At 42.2% G+C, this 16,289-nt stretch overlaps 2 protein-coding genes across 5 annotated transcripts in view; one reads left to right on the top strand and one right to left on the bottom strand.

The window, feature by feature from the left end:
• The window catches only part of NUGGC (nuclear GTPase, germinal center associated), a 57,900-nt gene extending 42,059 nt beyond the window's left edge, over positions 1–15,841 (bottom strand). The window contains exons 1-2 of one of the 4 annotated variants that reach the window (XM_041768053.1): positions 8,603–8,628; positions 812–900 (exon numbers count right to left, since the gene is read on the bottom strand). In XM_041768053.1, coding sequence (XP_041623987.1) covers positions 812–854 — 43 coding nt within the window. In that variant the 5' untranslated portion in view covers positions 855–900; positions 8,603–8,628. Of the gene's footprint in view, positions 1–811; positions 901–8,602; positions 8,629–15,694 lie in introns of those variants that run through there. The other 3 variants (XM_041768052.1, XM_041768051.1, XM_041768054.1) reach the window with 3 other exon arrangements.
• A 128-nt stretch (positions 15,842–15,969) lies between these two features.
• The window catches only part of ELP3 (elongator acetyltransferase complex subunit 3), a 90,492-nt gene continuing 90,172 nt past the window's right edge, over positions 15,970–16,289 (top strand). Inside the window, exon 1 of the mRNA XM_041767612.1 lies at positions 15,970–16,063. Within this exon, the coding sequence (XP_041623546.1) occupies positions 16,045–16,063 (19 nt within the window). The 5' untranslated portion in view covers positions 15,970–16,044. The remainder of the gene's footprint in view (positions 16,064–16,289) is intronic.

The following is a 16,289-nucleotide window of genomic DNA, read 5'->3' on the forward strand; positions in this document are numbered from 1 at the left end:
AGCCATGCCTCGGATGCTAGCTACCACCCCACTGACCCCAAAACCCTGGATCCCTGGTCCCTAAAGGATTTCACTCCTTGTGAGCGAGAAATTTTTTCTCTCAATTCTCAAAACACAAAGGATGTGATTTTCCCTGTTTTCTGCACATAGGGGTTGCTTTTCTGCATCCCCCAGGGAAGGCTCCCTCTTTGGTGCCAGGGGTCCTCCATCAGCCTTCTCGGGCCTCGCCCTCACTGGCTCCCAGAGCATTCACCCTATATCTCTCCTTCTAAGGAAAGCACCTGATATTATTCCAGGGGCCTTACCTTGCCCATTCCAAGAGAGACTACTCTCAGAAAATCCAAGATGGCTTTCTGGAACCTCATTTTAGAAGGGGGGTGGGGGAGTGCATACACATATAATTATTGATCAGAGTCCACTACATTATGAATAGGCTATTTTAGTTGTTGAAATAATTTATATTGGGGCACCTGAGTGGCTCAGTCTGCTTTGGCTCAGGGCATGATCGCAGGGTCCTGGGATCTAGTCCTGCATCGGTCTCCTCAAAGGGAGCCTGCTTCTCCCTCTGCCTGTGTCTCTGACTCCCTCTGTGTATCTCTCATGAGTAAATAAATAAAATATTTTTTTAAAAAAGAAAGAATTTATATTCATTCAATATTGAACCATGTCATAAGAAAGCAGATTTTGATTAAAGAGGAAGAACACTAACTATAGTTCAGTACAGTCTCAACCCACTGGCCCTTTATTATATTATGGAACTATTTACTATAAGAACTATTTACTTCATCAGGCAATATTGCAGGGATGTTACCTGAATGTGGTCCCGGGCCCACAAAATCCTCCATGTCTTCCATTTCCTGTTATGCAAATACCTGCTTTTGTCCACTTAGGAGAATCAGCCTAAAAATATATACAAAGTACAAGGGCAGGGGCAGGGATGGGGATAACAGCAGAAATTGTAAATATAAAAAGCAAAACAACAACAATGGTTAAATCTCTTCATGCTTTGTTTCCCCAACTAGATTCCAAGTTCCTAAAGGGCAGTAGCCTTTCTATCTTACCTTGAATTCCTCAAAATGCATAGCATGCTACATGTCATTTTAAACAGGATAAAAATCCATGCCTGACCCTTGGTTTTCAATAATAGTTATATCTATAGAACTTGAAACTGATATGAGATCTTCAAGACAACCCACACTGAAATAACAATAAACCTCTAGTGACCAGAACCATAAAGGTGAGATTATATGGCTTTTCTGCTTTGGGTGACATCAAGGCTTCAATCAAGTAAGCCTTGGGTTCAGTTATATTTAGTGCCAGCAGGTCTCCGCAAGAATCTGGAACATGGATGGGATATTTGATATTCCTAGGGTTCCCTGGAGTTGCTTGGGGAGCTACTGAGTGGGGAAGGAGTGATGGAATAACTAGGTTCTCTGGATCTTTCCACTCCACTCCACTTCACCAAGGAAGACACCCCTACTTGGGTCTATAGTCAGCACCACAGCTTGGACATCCGCAGGATTAGGGAGTTGGGGGAAGAGAGGCACATCCAAAAGAGGTGTCAGATCTAGCCTGAATCCAGTCCACAGACAGACAGAGCTTGGACATGGAGGGAGAACGGGGACCATCAAGGCCCAGAACGGAGTGCACTGCACAGACTGGGAAGGGATGGGCTATCCTGGAGCCTCTTTGTCCCTATGCATAGAGGAGGATTTAGGCAACACAGGTGGGGAGCACCCGAGGTGCTTTCTCTCCCTGATTGATGTTGCTGTTCGGATCACTCAGCCATGTATTTCAAAAGCAGAGAGTCACTGGTCCTTCTGAAAAATGCAAAATCTCACCTGATCTGTCAACTGTCACTAGGCTCTAGGCTGTTAGAGTCAAAATAGCCTCTTATTCTTAGCTTGGCTGGTGGATATTAACTAGCCAAATGATTTCTGTACGTAGTGGGTGTTGGCTGGATGTGGTGGAAATCACTACTATGTGCAAAGTCCTGAGTGTTAGGTGAAGTTCCCCATCTCTCCATTCCTTATCTAGAGGCTCCCTCTCAGACCATCCCAAAATCCTTACAGTTCTCCAAGGCACAGTATTCTAATCCATGCAGTTTAGCATAGGCTGTTCTGTGTGGGGTACCCTTCTCCTCTCTTTCCCGGTGAATTCCTACTCTTTCATTGAGATTCTGTTTTAGCATTTCCTCTGTGAAACTGTCCTGATTCCCACTCATTCCCCTCTTGTGTTACCACTGTTCCAAGCATACCTCTGTTATAGTCCTTTCTTGCTCCTTCCTCCTTTCTGAACCACAAGTTATTTGAGGTCATATCTACATTTGTTTTCATGTTGCATTTCCATCAGGAAGCGCAATGACTGATAATAAATGCTGAATGAATGAATGAGTGAATGAATGAATGAATGAATAAAATAATGGATGGGAAGTTTCTGATGATATTCTATACCATAGGATGCTTATTAGCCAAATTAGTTTTGTTTAAGTTTTTATTTACACCAAATTAGTTTTTGATACAGTTAGAGTCTTAAAGAGTAAAGCAAAGAGTAGGAACAAAAGAACAAGTATGGAAATGAGGCAGTATCAACCATGAAGAGTGTCGGGAATGTTGAACTTGATAAAGGGATGATACAGGCAAAGGCAGAAGATGTGGAGAGGACTTCAGAGCAGTCTTCAACTACATGACCTTGGAGTTGCATATACAAGAGGGATGACACATGTTTTCTGAGGTCCCAAGAAAAGACCATTAGGTCCCTTAGGTAGAAGGTACCTGGAAGCATATTTTGGCTTAACATTCTCTAGTAGTTAGAGTTGTCCAAAATGCAATGAGCTCCCTTAGAAAGTAATGAATTTTCTGCCACTAAAGGTGTCTGAACTTATACTGGTATGACCACTTAACAATGGTATTGGACTAGATAATTTTAAGGCCTCCTCAAATCCCAAGATTCTCTATTACCAGCAAAGCTGGTAGTGGAAGTCATCTATGAGGTCACAAAACTTCATGAGAAACACAAGCAACTCCTGATTTGTAATGCCAAGTTGGAAATACTAAAAAGCACATCAAACCTAGATAAGATAGGAAATCAAAAAGGTAGATAAGCTATAATGCGTGCAAGTATAGTAATGCCTCTCAATAACTTTATTTTTTTAAGTAGGCTCTATGCCTAACATGGGGCTCGAACTCATGACCCAGAGATCAAGAGTCACATGCTCTACTGATAGAACCAGCCAGGCACCCCCCCATCAGTAACTTTAGATACAGAACTAGGAATTACCCCTAAGGAAGAAAGTGATCTGTTGTTTTCTGAAGACAGCAGCTTAATGAGCCACAGTCACACAAAATGTTGGGTACCATATCATAGCGAGCACTGGAAACAAAGCAAAATATATGGTCCTCTCAATAGACAAATCCACTGTAGACCTCCAGGATAACTTGTGTTCTGGTAGCAAAAATCTAGGAAGAAATAGAGGAGTCAGATGAAGTCCGAAAGAACAAACAAGTGTTACCACCATACAAACAGTGAGATTAAGACCCTTCAATCTGAGAGAGAAGTAGATTTAGAAAAGAAGGAGGATTTTCCAAATCCTGGGCACTGGTTTGGGCTTCCTTTAGGATCACAAGATTTCAGCTCATCTAACTTCACTTATGAAATCAACTGCACACAATGGCCACAGCAAAGGTTGTTAGTATGTAACTACCTGGGGTTAGCCCAGGCTTAGATGCAGCAGTGGAGACACAGAACCATGAGCCTCCCAATGCAGGAGTATCTGTGGTACTAGGACATGAGTAAATGTGATCCCTAACTGAAATTTGGAGAAATTGGAAATTATTTGAATTGTGGTTGTGGTGAATTGGGCTTCCAATTCCTTCTGCCAATGTTCAAAGACTGGTAGGAAGGGACCATTTGATCAGCAAACTAAGACACTGTAAAGTGGGAAGGGATCACTAACAAAAAGGCTGAGAAAATAAAACACTGGGCACTTAAAAGGAAAGCTTATAAACAAATATATCAGTGGGGGATTGTATGGTACAGAGACTCCGTCCATAGTCACTAAGCTGGACTAAGTGATGGTAGGAAGGGCAGTAAGCTGCCAGTCAGGTGTAGAAGGTACAGTTCTGGCTTTGTCACCAGTCAGAGGAACTGTGGGAGTTCATACAAGTCATTTTTATCACCCCAGGTCTTAGTTTTCCCATCTATGAATGAGAGATTGAACTAGTCCTTAAAATGCGAATATTCTCTGATTTAGTTGGATGCCAAAAGGATTAAAATTCTTAATTCAAAATGTCACCTGCCTTTGAAACCAAGACTGTACCAGTGATTAGGGGTCCTGTGTAACCAAAAATAGCAAAACCAAGGTTTCCTGTAATTTTGGGTTCATTTCGCTTTCAGGAGCAAAGGACTCAGGGGTGCACAGTCCTTCCTCAAATTAAGTGGGGATCTACTTTACCCCAAGGAGAGGCAGTAATGGTGGTTGCATTTTGTGAAAGTTTGGCTGCTGTGGAGAAGCAATTGAAGAGTTCAAATTTATTGGTCACACAGGCAAGATTTTCACGTGTGGTTTATTTCACTGGTATTTCAGCTATGCGGTTAGCACTTAAGTTTTGATTTTAGTACTTATTTACATTCATGTGCACTGAGCCTAAGAATAGCATCTTTTAAATGAAACTCTCTGCATATTTAGCTAGATATGGGAAGGTTGCACAGAACGCATTTCCTGTTAAATAATTGTGACTTTTGACCGTTATTCTTGCTTCTCCCATTCTCCCTTTCTTCACTCTGTTTTCCTTGATGTCTTTTTTTTTCTTAAAGAAACATAACAGAGGTGCAATGCAATAGTTATTCCTTTGCTAGAACAGCCTCATATAGTGGAATTAAATAACGAATGCTCTTGAGCCCCTTCTTTTACAGATATGGATGTGGAGGCCCAGATACGGGAAGGAATTCATCCAAGGCCAGAGTGGCTGCAAGTTCAATGTTTGCTCCATTCCACCAAGCAGCCTCTCATGGATGCTATATAAATAAAGCCTTTGGAGTTTAAGTGTTGGACAATGGAGAGAAGGGCACTCACAAATGAGGGGGTCCTTCAAATACACGACAAAGGCATTTGGGGAACAAAGGCCATTGAGTAGAACTGAAGAGTAGTGGGATGCCTGGGTGGCTTGGTGGTTAAATGTCTAACTTCAGATCAGGGCGTGATCCCACATGGGGCTCCCCGCAGGGAGCCTGCTTCTCCCTCTGCCTATGTCTCTGCTTCTCCTTGTGTGTCTTTCATGAATAAATAAAATATTTTTTAAAAAATAGAACTGAAAAGTAGCTACTCCATAAAACTATACTTAGGACTCAAACTGAGGCAACTGACTGAACATTCATTCTTTAGTGTTTTCAGAAGTAAAACAAGCCTGTGTGTGTGTGTGTGTGTGTGTGTGTGTGTGTGTGTGTGAGAGAGAGAGAGAGAGAGAGAGAGAGAGATGGGGGTGGGGGAGAGACTGAGTAATACACTTTCACTGCATTCCTTCTGTGTTGGATGTAGAATTGAATGTGCTTAAGAATCGCAAACATCCTGTTCTCTTCCCCTAGCTCTACTTGTTAGCCAGAATCTCATCTCACCCTACCTTGCTTTGCACCATTAACCTTTGCTAACATGATTCCTTTTTTTCCTTGCATTTCTGTCTCCTACCAACCCTCCCCCACCAAAGGAAGCACTAATAAGAAAAAAATAAAAATGCCCAGCCTAGCAAACTTCCTTTATGGGATATTTTGATCTTTAACTGGTTTATTCCCTACTTTTATTGAATATGGGAAGGACTTGGTCCCTAGAAAGCCCCAGGTAAGTATTTGTTGAAGAACTGCAGTGCATCTTTCGAATGTATCTTAGATGGCAAGATTAATAATGGCAGGAATTACATTCATTCATTCATTTATTCAAATATTTGTTGAGGGGAATCCCTGGGTGGTTAAGCAGTTGAGCGTCTGCCTTCAGCCCAGGGTGTGATCCTGGAGTCCCAGGATCGAGTCCCGCATCGGGCTTCCTGCATGGAGCCTGCTTCTCTCTCTGCCTGTGTCTCTGCCTCTCTCTCTCTCTGTATCTCTCATGAATAAATAAATAAATTATTTAAAAGACAAAAACAAAAAAAACCCCACAAATATTTGTCGAGTGTCTATTATGTGTCAGGCAATGTTCCTAGGTGTCAGGGATGCATCAGGGAACAAAATGGGGAAGGCATCTACACACACAGGGCTTACATTCCAAAATGTGAATTATGTAGTAGAAATTACTCAGGATTTGGAGTCAGAATGTCTGGATTTGTGGATCATGTTCCAGGACTACAATGTAACACTGAACAAATCACCTAACCTCAGTAAGCCTCAGTTCATCCACATATAAAATGAGAGTGTGGGGCACCTTGGTGGTTTAGTCAGTTAAGCATCTGCCTTTGGCTCAAGTCATGATCGAGCTCACATCAGGCTCTGTGGGGAGTCTGCTTTTCCTTCTCTCTCTGTGAACACACATACACACTCTCTCTCAAATAAATAAAATCTTAAAAAAAAATAAAAGTAAATGAAAATATAAAGAGATCTATATCAGGAGTTCATTGCAATGATTAAATGTGATATTGCATTATACAGTTGGTCGGTAGGCATTTAAGCATCTGTACAAATGTTATTTATTTTTAGAATATTTGGCAAAGATGGTTAAATTAGAAATTAATACTAGTATTCACCTGGGCCAAGTATATTTAGTTTTGAGGGTACATATGCCACCTTCACTGATAAAGTGACTCTACTCTTATACACATTGATCAGTCATCTTGAGAGTTCTATCCCATTGTCCTTTAAGAGTCCTTGGTGAAGTTTTATCCTCCTCCCATAGGGAGGTGAGCTGGAGTATGAAATAAGGAGAAGGGGATTCTTAATACATTTATGGAATGCTGATGACATTTAGGATTTATGTCCTTTCTTTTTAAGTACCTTTAGTATTGGCAACATGTCCTAACCACTTTGTCGGACATTGCACTGCTCTTCCAAACTAGGTATGTGCCAAAAAACCAATTTAAATACATTAGCTCAGAAGCAAAAGTGAAATGAGGGCCTTCGAATCCCCAAAGGATAAGATTTATATTTTCAGCATTAATACATGAGCTAATATGTGCAACATGAGATATGCACCCCCCAGAAGTAGATATAGTAAAGGAGTTATTGGAATAACATGATTTTCTCCTTCCTTCCTCTCCCACCCTGGATGAATAGGTAAGCAAAGTAAGCAGATATTTTCATAATGTACTTTATCAGATTCTAACAGGATGAATTTGAATCCTCTCATACTGCTCCCTCAAGCTTGCCAAAGCTAGTGAGGAATAAGGTGACATTAATAGGGGTGCCTGGGTGGCTCAGTCAGTTAAGTGTCTGCCTTTGGCTCAGGTCATGATCTCAGGATCCTGGGATTGAGCCCCCATGTCAGGCTCCCTGCTCCACAGGGAGTCTGCTTCTCCCTCTGCCCCTCCCCCTCGCTCATGCAACTCTCTCTCTCTCTCAAAGAAATTAAATTAATTAATTAACTAATTGATAAAAATGACCTTAATACTACCCTTAATGATGACTGAAACTACTGGTTTGTTGTTGTTTTTTTTTTTTTTTGAAGGGAAGAATGATTAGTAACTTGCCTAATCACACACTTATGTAAAATTCAAGCTAAAACCTGATTGTCCAGATTCTAGTTCATTGGTCTTTGCATACCCTCAAAATTCACTTAAACCAACCCGGAAGTGTAACTCACTTTCCTTAAGGAAAAAAAAGCTTACTTTAAGACGATTAAGAGATGGAGGAGAAACAAGTCTTCCATATAGAAAAATTCCAAGTAATTTATGTAGATACTCTACCATCAAGGAAAGGGAGCATAATTCCCCACTCCTTAAGTGTGGGCTTTGCAGAGTGATTCCCTTCCAAAGGGTACAGTATGGAAAGGAGGGGAGAAAAGTAACTTTACAGTAGTGAAGTGTGACAAACATGTCTCAGCCATGTGATGAAGGTCAGCATCAACAGTCATAGATCAAATGGTCTGTGTATCCCCTTGATGTGAGGTGATGAGAGTGGCACTTTAACTCTGTGATTTCCTCCCCCTAAACTCATCACTCCCATCTAATCATGAGAAAAACAGAAAAATTTCAAAAGGGGTGAATCCTACAGAGTATCTAAACCTCAAAACTGTCAAGATCATCAAGAGCAAAGAAAGTCTGAGAAACTGTTACAGCCAAGAGGAGCCTAAGGAGACATGATGATTAAGTGTAATATGGTGTCCTAGATGGGATCCTAGAACCCAAAAAGGACAGTAGGAAAGAAGTAAGAAAATCTAAAAAAAAAAAAAAAAGGGAACTAAGAAAATCTGAATAATGTATAGCCCTTAGTTAACCATAATGCTATGAATATTGGTTCATTAATCATGGCAAATATACCATTCTGATGTAAGATTAGAGAGGAACTTGAGTGAGGCTTCTATGGGGACTCAGTACTATCTTCTCAATGTTTCTGTAAATCTCAAGTCTATTTCTTAAAATCAACCAGATATTACAGCATAAATTATATAAGAGATACAACTTACCAGATGTCACTTTTTCTGCTTCAGCTCTAGAGTCCACAGAGAAGATGGTTGCAGTTTCTTTGCCTTAGTATTGATATGTGGAACCAGCTGGGGTATATAGCCCTGTGCGGCCCCAGTCACAAACCACATTCACACAAGCAGAAGTGAAACTCACTTGCCATCCGAGGGCTATTTATGATGTTTTGTTCCTTCAGTAATTGATTCATGCTATTTCCCCCTCTCATTTAGACTTAAATTGTATGTGAATTGGGGATCTCACATCCTTCTCTGCCTTATTCTTATAAGCAGGTAGGTATTATTCATTTTTTTCTTCCAAATAAATTGCAGCACCCACCCTGCAGCATCCTTTCTTTGAAGGGGAAATTTATTTTGATGGATCTAACATGTTGAGCAGATAGGGAAAATGCCCTAGTCCCAAGAGAGACAATGCACAGGTTTCTGTACCCCCAAATACAAGACCAATTCACGAGATAGATGACATGAGATGGTAAAGATAAACTGACTGTTGGTAGCAAAATCTTGAAGCTCACAAAAACCAAATCACATTGGATTGTTTGTAGAAATGAGGGTCATACAGTTTTAAAGAACTTTTTCTGGAACTTAAATTTTACATCCATATTTAAAAAAAGAAAAGAAAAGAAAAACAGGGGTACCTGGATGGCTCAGTTGGTTAGGCATCCGACTTTGATTTCGACTTAGGTCATGATCTCAGAGTCATGAGATCGAGCCCTGCATCAGGCTCCTTGCTCAGCAGGAGTCTGCTAAGATTCTCTCCTTTCCTCTCCCTCTGCTGTTCCCCCTATACACTCTCTCTCTGTGTCTCTGTAAAAACAAACAAATAAATCTTTTTAAAAACCCAGAAACACAAATATTTTTTAAATGCTGTCTGATGGAGAAGAAAGTAGAACCTACTCTACTTTGCTGTTTGGCAATCCAAACAATCACATCAAGTATAGGGAAAAAGCAATTTTTTTTTAACCTTTATCTTCAGGTTGTGTTTGACCTTCAAAGGCAGACTCAATCATTACTAGGATAGCTCTCAGAAACTGTGGGTATGTTTTAATCCAAAGTGGGGATTCAGAAAGCAAAGAGGTTAAAAAGAATTAGAGATAAATATTTAAACTGTAATCTTAAAAATTACTTTGAACTTTTAGCAAGATGGTATGCCTCCTCCATAAGAAAACTATAGAAACACCAGTATAAAGTTCAAAGCAAAGAAAATTAACTTGAATACCATCATTAGTCTTGGATCTCATGTTTCTGGGCAAAATCACCTTATTGTGTTCATGTGACACATGCTTAGCTCTCCCCCTACTGGCTGTTTCTTTGCTTCAATAGTTAACTGTATTTTAAATCCGAGGTACTACTAAAGTACCTAATAACTAAAATTAATTTTGGTCACTTTTAAAGCTGCTTGGGTTTTTTTTTTTGAAGTTAACATCGACTTTATTGTTTTTAATTAATTTTTATTGGTGTTCAATTTACCAACATACAGAAAAACACCCAGTGCTTATCCCGTCAAGTGTCCACCTCAGTGCCCGTCACCCATTCCCCTCCAACACCCGCCCTCCTCCCCTTCCACCCCCTAGTTCGTTTCCCCGAGTTCGGAGTCTTTATGTTCTGTCTCCCTTCCTGATATTTCCCAACATTTCTTTTCCCTTCCTTTATATTCCCTTTCACTATTATTCATATTCCCCAAATGAATGAGAACATACACTGTTTGTCCTTCTCCGATGGACTTATTTCACTCAGCATAATACCCTCCAGTTCCATCCACGTTGAAGCAAATGGTGGGTATTTGTCGTTTCTAATGGCTGAGTAATATTCCATTGTATACATAGACCACATCTTCTTTATCCATTCATCTTTCGATGGACACCGAGGCTCCTTCCACAGTTTGGCTATTGTGGCCATTGCTGATAGAAACATCGGGGTGCAGGTGTCCCGACGTTTCATTGCATCTGAATCTTTGGGGCAAATCCCCAACAGTGCAATTGCTGGGTCGTAGGGCAGGTCTATTTTTAACTCTTTGAGGAACCTCCACACAGTTTTCCAGAGTGGCTGCACCAGTTCACATTCCCACCAACAGTGTAAGAGGGTTCCCTTTTCTCCGCATCCTCTCCAACATTTGTTGTTTCTGCCTTGTTAATTTTCCCCATTCTCACTGGTGTGAGGTGGTATCTCATTGTGGTTTTGATTTGTATTTCCCTGATGGCAAGTGATGCAGAGCATTTGCTCATGTGCATGTTGGCCATGTCCATGTCTTCCTCTGTGAGATTTCTCTTCATGTCTTTTGCCCATTTCATGATTGGATTGTTTGTTTCTTTGGTGTTGAGTTTAATAAGTTCTTTATAGATTTTGGAAACTAGCCCTTTATCTGATATGTCATTTGCAAATATCTTCTCCCATTCTGTAGGTTGTCTTTTAGTTTTGTTGACTGTATCCTTTGCTGTGCAAAAGCTTCTTATCTTGATGAAGTCCCAATAGTTCATTTTTGCTTTTGTTTCTTTTGCCTTTGTGGATGTATCTTGCAAGAAGTTACTGTGGCCGAGTTCAAAGAGGGTGTTGCCTGTGTTCTCTTCTATGATTTTGATGGACTCTTGTCTCACATTTAGATCTCTCATCCATTTTATCTTTGTGTATGGTGAAAGAGAGTGGTCCAGTTTCATTCTTCTGCATGTGGATGTCCAATTTTCCCGCTGCTTGGGTTCTTTATGGTGGTCCTTCATACCTATTGTTGGACACTGAATGCTGGGTCTGTTAAAAGTTTGGGAAATCTACCAGGTTGCATTGTCTTCTTTTTTTTTTTTTTAAGATTTTAAAAAATTTATTCATTTGAGAGAAGGGGAACACAGTAGGAGGAGAGGCAGAGGGAGAGAGGGAGAAGCAGACTTCTTACTGAGCAGGGAGCCTTATGTGAGGCTGGATCCCAGGACCCTGGGATCATGACCTGAGCTGAAGGCAGATGCTTAACCAACTGAGCCACCCGGGTGCCCCTACCAGGCTGCATTTTCATTGAATTCACTGGAAACACTGAAGCAATTGAAAGAAAACTTCCACAGAGCCCCACCATCACACCAAACATCTATCAGAATCTGCACTTGTGTAGTCTGCTTTCCAGCCTGTTGATAGAGGAACTATCCATATACCCATCAAAAGCATATCCCTTCCCCTGTGCACCTTATTTCATCCACTCTCTCCAACTGCAGGACTAGGAAGATTATCTTCTTATAAGTCATCAAATTTTCACTCTCCATTGGATTATTCCCATTGACATAAAAATCGGCTGTTATTTATTACTGTCTTATTTTAAAGATTTTATTTACTTATTTGCGAGAGATTTTATTTATTTATTTGAGAGAGAGAATGAGTACGGGGAGGGGGAGAGGGAGAGGGAGAAGGACCAACAGACTCTCTGCTGAGCAGGGAGCCAGACATGGGGCTGGATTCCAGGATCCTGAGATCATGACCTGAGCTGAAGTTAGATGCTTAACCGACTGAGCCACCTAGGTGCCCCTTTATTATTTTAATAACCACTTTCTTTGACATCATTTTCCCTGCCAGCTACTACCCCATTTCTCTGTACCTCTTGAGGGTAAAATCTCAAGAGTTGTCTAAACTCACTGTCTCAAATTCCTCTCCTGTCAATCTATCATAAACCTTCTCTAGTCAAGCCTTCACATCTACAGTTTCATAAAACTGTTGTTGTCAAAGTCCCCAATAATCTTAGTCAATTTCCTTTTTTTTTTTTTTTGTATATTTTTTATTGGAGTTCGATTTGCCAACATATAACACCCAGTGCTCATCCTGCCAAGTGCCCCCTGCAGGGCCCGTCACCCAGTCACCCCATCCCCCTGCCCACTCCCCTTCCAACACCCCTTGTTTGTTTCCCAGAGTTAGGAGTCTCTCATGTTCCATCACCCTCACTGATATTTCCCACTTATTTTCTCTCCTTTCCCCTTTATTCCCTTTCACTACTTTTTATATTCCTCATATGAATGAGACCATATAATGTTTGTCCTTCTCCGATTGACTTATTTCACTCAGCATAATACCCTCCAGTTCCATCCACGTTGAAGCAAATGGTGGGTATTTGTCGTTTCTAATGGCTGAGTAATATTCCATGGTCTACATAGACCATATCTTCTTTATCCATTCATCTTTCGGTGGACACCGAGGCTCCTTCCACAGTTTGGCTATTGTGGACATTGCTGCTATAAACATCGGGGTGCAGGTGTCCCGGCGTTTAACTGCATCTGTATTTTTGGGGTAAATCCCCAGTAGTGCAATTGCTGGGTCGTAGGGCAGGTCTATTTTTAACTCTTTGAGGAACCTCCACACAGTTTTCCAGAGTGGCTGCACCAGTTCACATTCCCACCAACAGTGCAAGAGGCTTCTCCTTCCTCCATATCCTCTCCAACATTTGTTGTTTCCTGTCTTGTTAATTTTTACCATTCTCACCTTTCAACCCTCATCTGCCTTGACCTTTCAACAGCAGTATTTGACCCAGTGGATCACTCCCTCCTCCTTAATGTACTTTCCCTTCTTTCCCAGGTAACCACAACTCTCTTGTTTTCTTCGCACCTCTCAGGGGGCACCTCCTCAGCTTCCTTTGCTGGTTATTCCTCTTCTCCTCAACCTGCTAAAAATAGAACACACCCAAAGCTTGGTCTTTTAGTCTTTTAGTCTTTTCTTTCCTTTCCACACTTATTCTGTTTCATAGCTTTAAATTTCAGCTATGCACCTGTAACTCTCACTTGGTATCTCTAGCCTGAACCTTTTTCATGGCTTACTGCTCACTAGGCATCCCAAACGTGACATGTCTGGATTGACCTCCTCCCCCACCTCCCTCTGCAAAACCCCACTCTGCATACAAGCTTCTCCATCTCAGCTAATGGCAACTACATGGTTCCAGTCCCTATGTCCAAAAGCTTCAGTGTCACCTTTGATGTTGATGACTTTCTTTTACTCATATCCCACATCTGGTCTGTCGGGAAAGCTTGTTGAAATCTTCAATGTATTTTCAGAATCTGAGCACTTCTCATCACCTCCACAGCTTATTATCTTGACTCAAGTTATAATCATTTCTGGGCTCGTTCAGTAGTTCTCAAACTCTGCTGTGCATTGGAATCCCCAAAGATCTTTAAAACATGACTGGCTCCCACCCCTTGATATTTTTATTTAATTGGTATGGGATGTGATCTGGGCTCTGGGATTTTTCACTACTCTCTAGGTGATTCTAATGTGTAGCCAAGTTTGGGAATCTCAGCATAGATATGATAATAACCTAACTGATCTCTCTGCTTCCTCCCATCGCCACTTCCAAGTCTATTCCTAACACAGCAAATAGAGATAATTTTAAATTATAAATCAGATCATAGCTCTGCTAAAACCTTTCCAAGAGCTCCCCATGTCAACAAGAATAAAAGCCAAAGGCTTTACAATGGCCTACGCCTTTTTTTTTCTTTTTAAAAATATTTTATGTATTCACGAGAGACACAGAGAGAGAGGCTGAGGGAGAAGCAGGCTCCATGCAGGGAGCCCAATGCAGGACTCAAACTGCTGAGCCAGCCAGGCATCCCTGGCCTGCAAGGTCTTATATAAACTGTTCTGTCCTTCACTCCACCCCGTCATTTCTCTGATCTCTATTACATGTTGCTCACTCAGTGCTCCCTTGACAGCGGCTTTCTTACTTTCTTACTTACTTACCAGGTGTCCTCTTGCCCAAGGACCTTTGCACTACTGGTTCCCTTTACCTGAACTGCTCTTCCCCCTGATATCTGTATATAAAATACTAGCTCAAATATCACATTCTTGGGGCACCTGGGTGGATACAGTGGTTGAGAGTCTGCCTTTGGCTCAGGTTGTGATCCTGGGGTCCTGAGATCAAGTCCTGCATCAGGCTCCCTGCAGGGAGTCTGCTTCTCCCTCTGCCTGTGTCTCTGCTTCTCTCTCTGTGTCTCTTATGAATGGATAAATAGAATCTTTTTAAAAATCACTTTCTGAATAAGGTCACCTTAACCTCTTTTTAAAAGTTACCACTGTACTATTCACCTATTCTCTTGTGTGAGGCAAAAGAGTGGTAAGGCGCATGACAGAGACTTCGGATAAGGAAGAGTGGAAAAAGACCAGATGTGGAGTAAAAATAGAATTCTGATCTGGACATGTTGTTTGAGATGCCCAGATCTAGACACCCAGATCTAATCAGATGTCAAATGGGGAAGAAGTTGGGGCTGGACTACAAAAAAATGGGACCAGATAGGTGGTGTTTAAAGCTTTGGTATTCTGGGGATCACTCAGGGAGAGACAGGCTGAGAAACGAACCCTACGGTACACCAGTATTTGGAGGTGAGGTAGAGAAAAAATAGAAGAAAACCCAAGAATGGGGGGGGGGGCAGGGATCCTATCATGAAAGACTTTCAAGGAAGCTAACATGTCCATCGGTACCAGAATGACAGTAAGGACTGACAAATACGACTGGATTTGGTCTGATGGAAAGTTGCAAAATTTGACCAGGATAGTTTTGGTGTCATGGTGGGGTCAAAGACTTGAGGTAGCCTTGATTCTAGTGGGAAGAAAAGGACTGGATATGGCACCTATTCCTGTCTTTTTTTTTTTTTTTAATGATTTATTCATTTATTCATGATAGAGAGAGAGAGAGGCAGAGACATAGGCAGAGGGAGAAGCAGGCTCCATGCTGTGTTCCTGTCTTTATGTTAACGAGAGTTTTAAATTTCTGGTCCGGGAGCAAAGATCATGGATGGATTTCAGGAAAAACGTTTCTCCCAAGTCCCGCCTCCAAACTGCAAGATTTCACGTGTGTGCTAGTTGTTCTGGAGGGCTCTCCATAGCCTCCAAGATATCTGAGACCAAGGTGATGAACCGGAGTCAAAGCCTGCAACTCAGGCTGATACCCGATTCCTGCACGGTCTCTTCCAGGCTCTGAATTTAGTTTCCAACAGACTAGATGGCTCGTCCTCAGGCCATCTTCCTCTCGGGTTTTCGGCCCAGCCTCCTTGGACTCAGCACACCCTGGGCTCCTCATTTAGACCATCCACATCCACACTTTTCACTTAGGCTTTCCGGACTAACCTCTATTCATAAGCATTGTCATACGCATCTACCATCCAGGTCGAGCTTCCCGTCGCCCAAGTTGTCCTTTGCGTGGGTTCAGAGGGTCTCATCCTGCAGCCCTTAAACCCCAGGCGGGAACCTCCCGGGCTGCACGCTTTCCCCGCCTCCTGCAGCTCCGCCAGCTGCCACCGGGCGGGGGGCGGGGCGGGCCTCCGCGCCGGCCGTTTTGGGGGAACAGCTTTACGACACCTTGACCGTCATTTTACGGCAGTCCGGGGTTGCTTTGTGGCTGTCAACTTTCCCCCGAGGTCAGGGTTGGTCGCTACGTCGCGTGTGGTGTGGTGGTTCCTACGACGGCCCGCGGAGAAATGAGGCAGAAGCGGAAAGGTACGGAAGGGAGGGGAGAGGAGGAGGGAGCGCGCGAAGAGGTAGGGAAGGGGCAAACACCTGGGCGGGCAGGTGCCTAACGCAGCTTTTCCCGCGGAAATCCTCTGCCTGAGCCAGTCGCCTTGCCACCTGCCATCAGTGTGTGTGTCGGCTCCAGCCCTTCTGGTTTGACCTGTTGCACTTTTTTTTTTTTTTTTTAAGATTTATTTATTTATTCACGAGAGAC

Source organism: Vulpes lagopus, chromosome 8, assembly GCF_018345385.1.
Source record: "Vulpes lagopus strain Blue_001 chromosome 8, ASM1834538v1, whole genome shotgun sequence".
NCBI lineage: Eukaryota > Metazoa > Chordata > Mammalia > Carnivora > Canidae > Vulpes > Vulpes lagopus.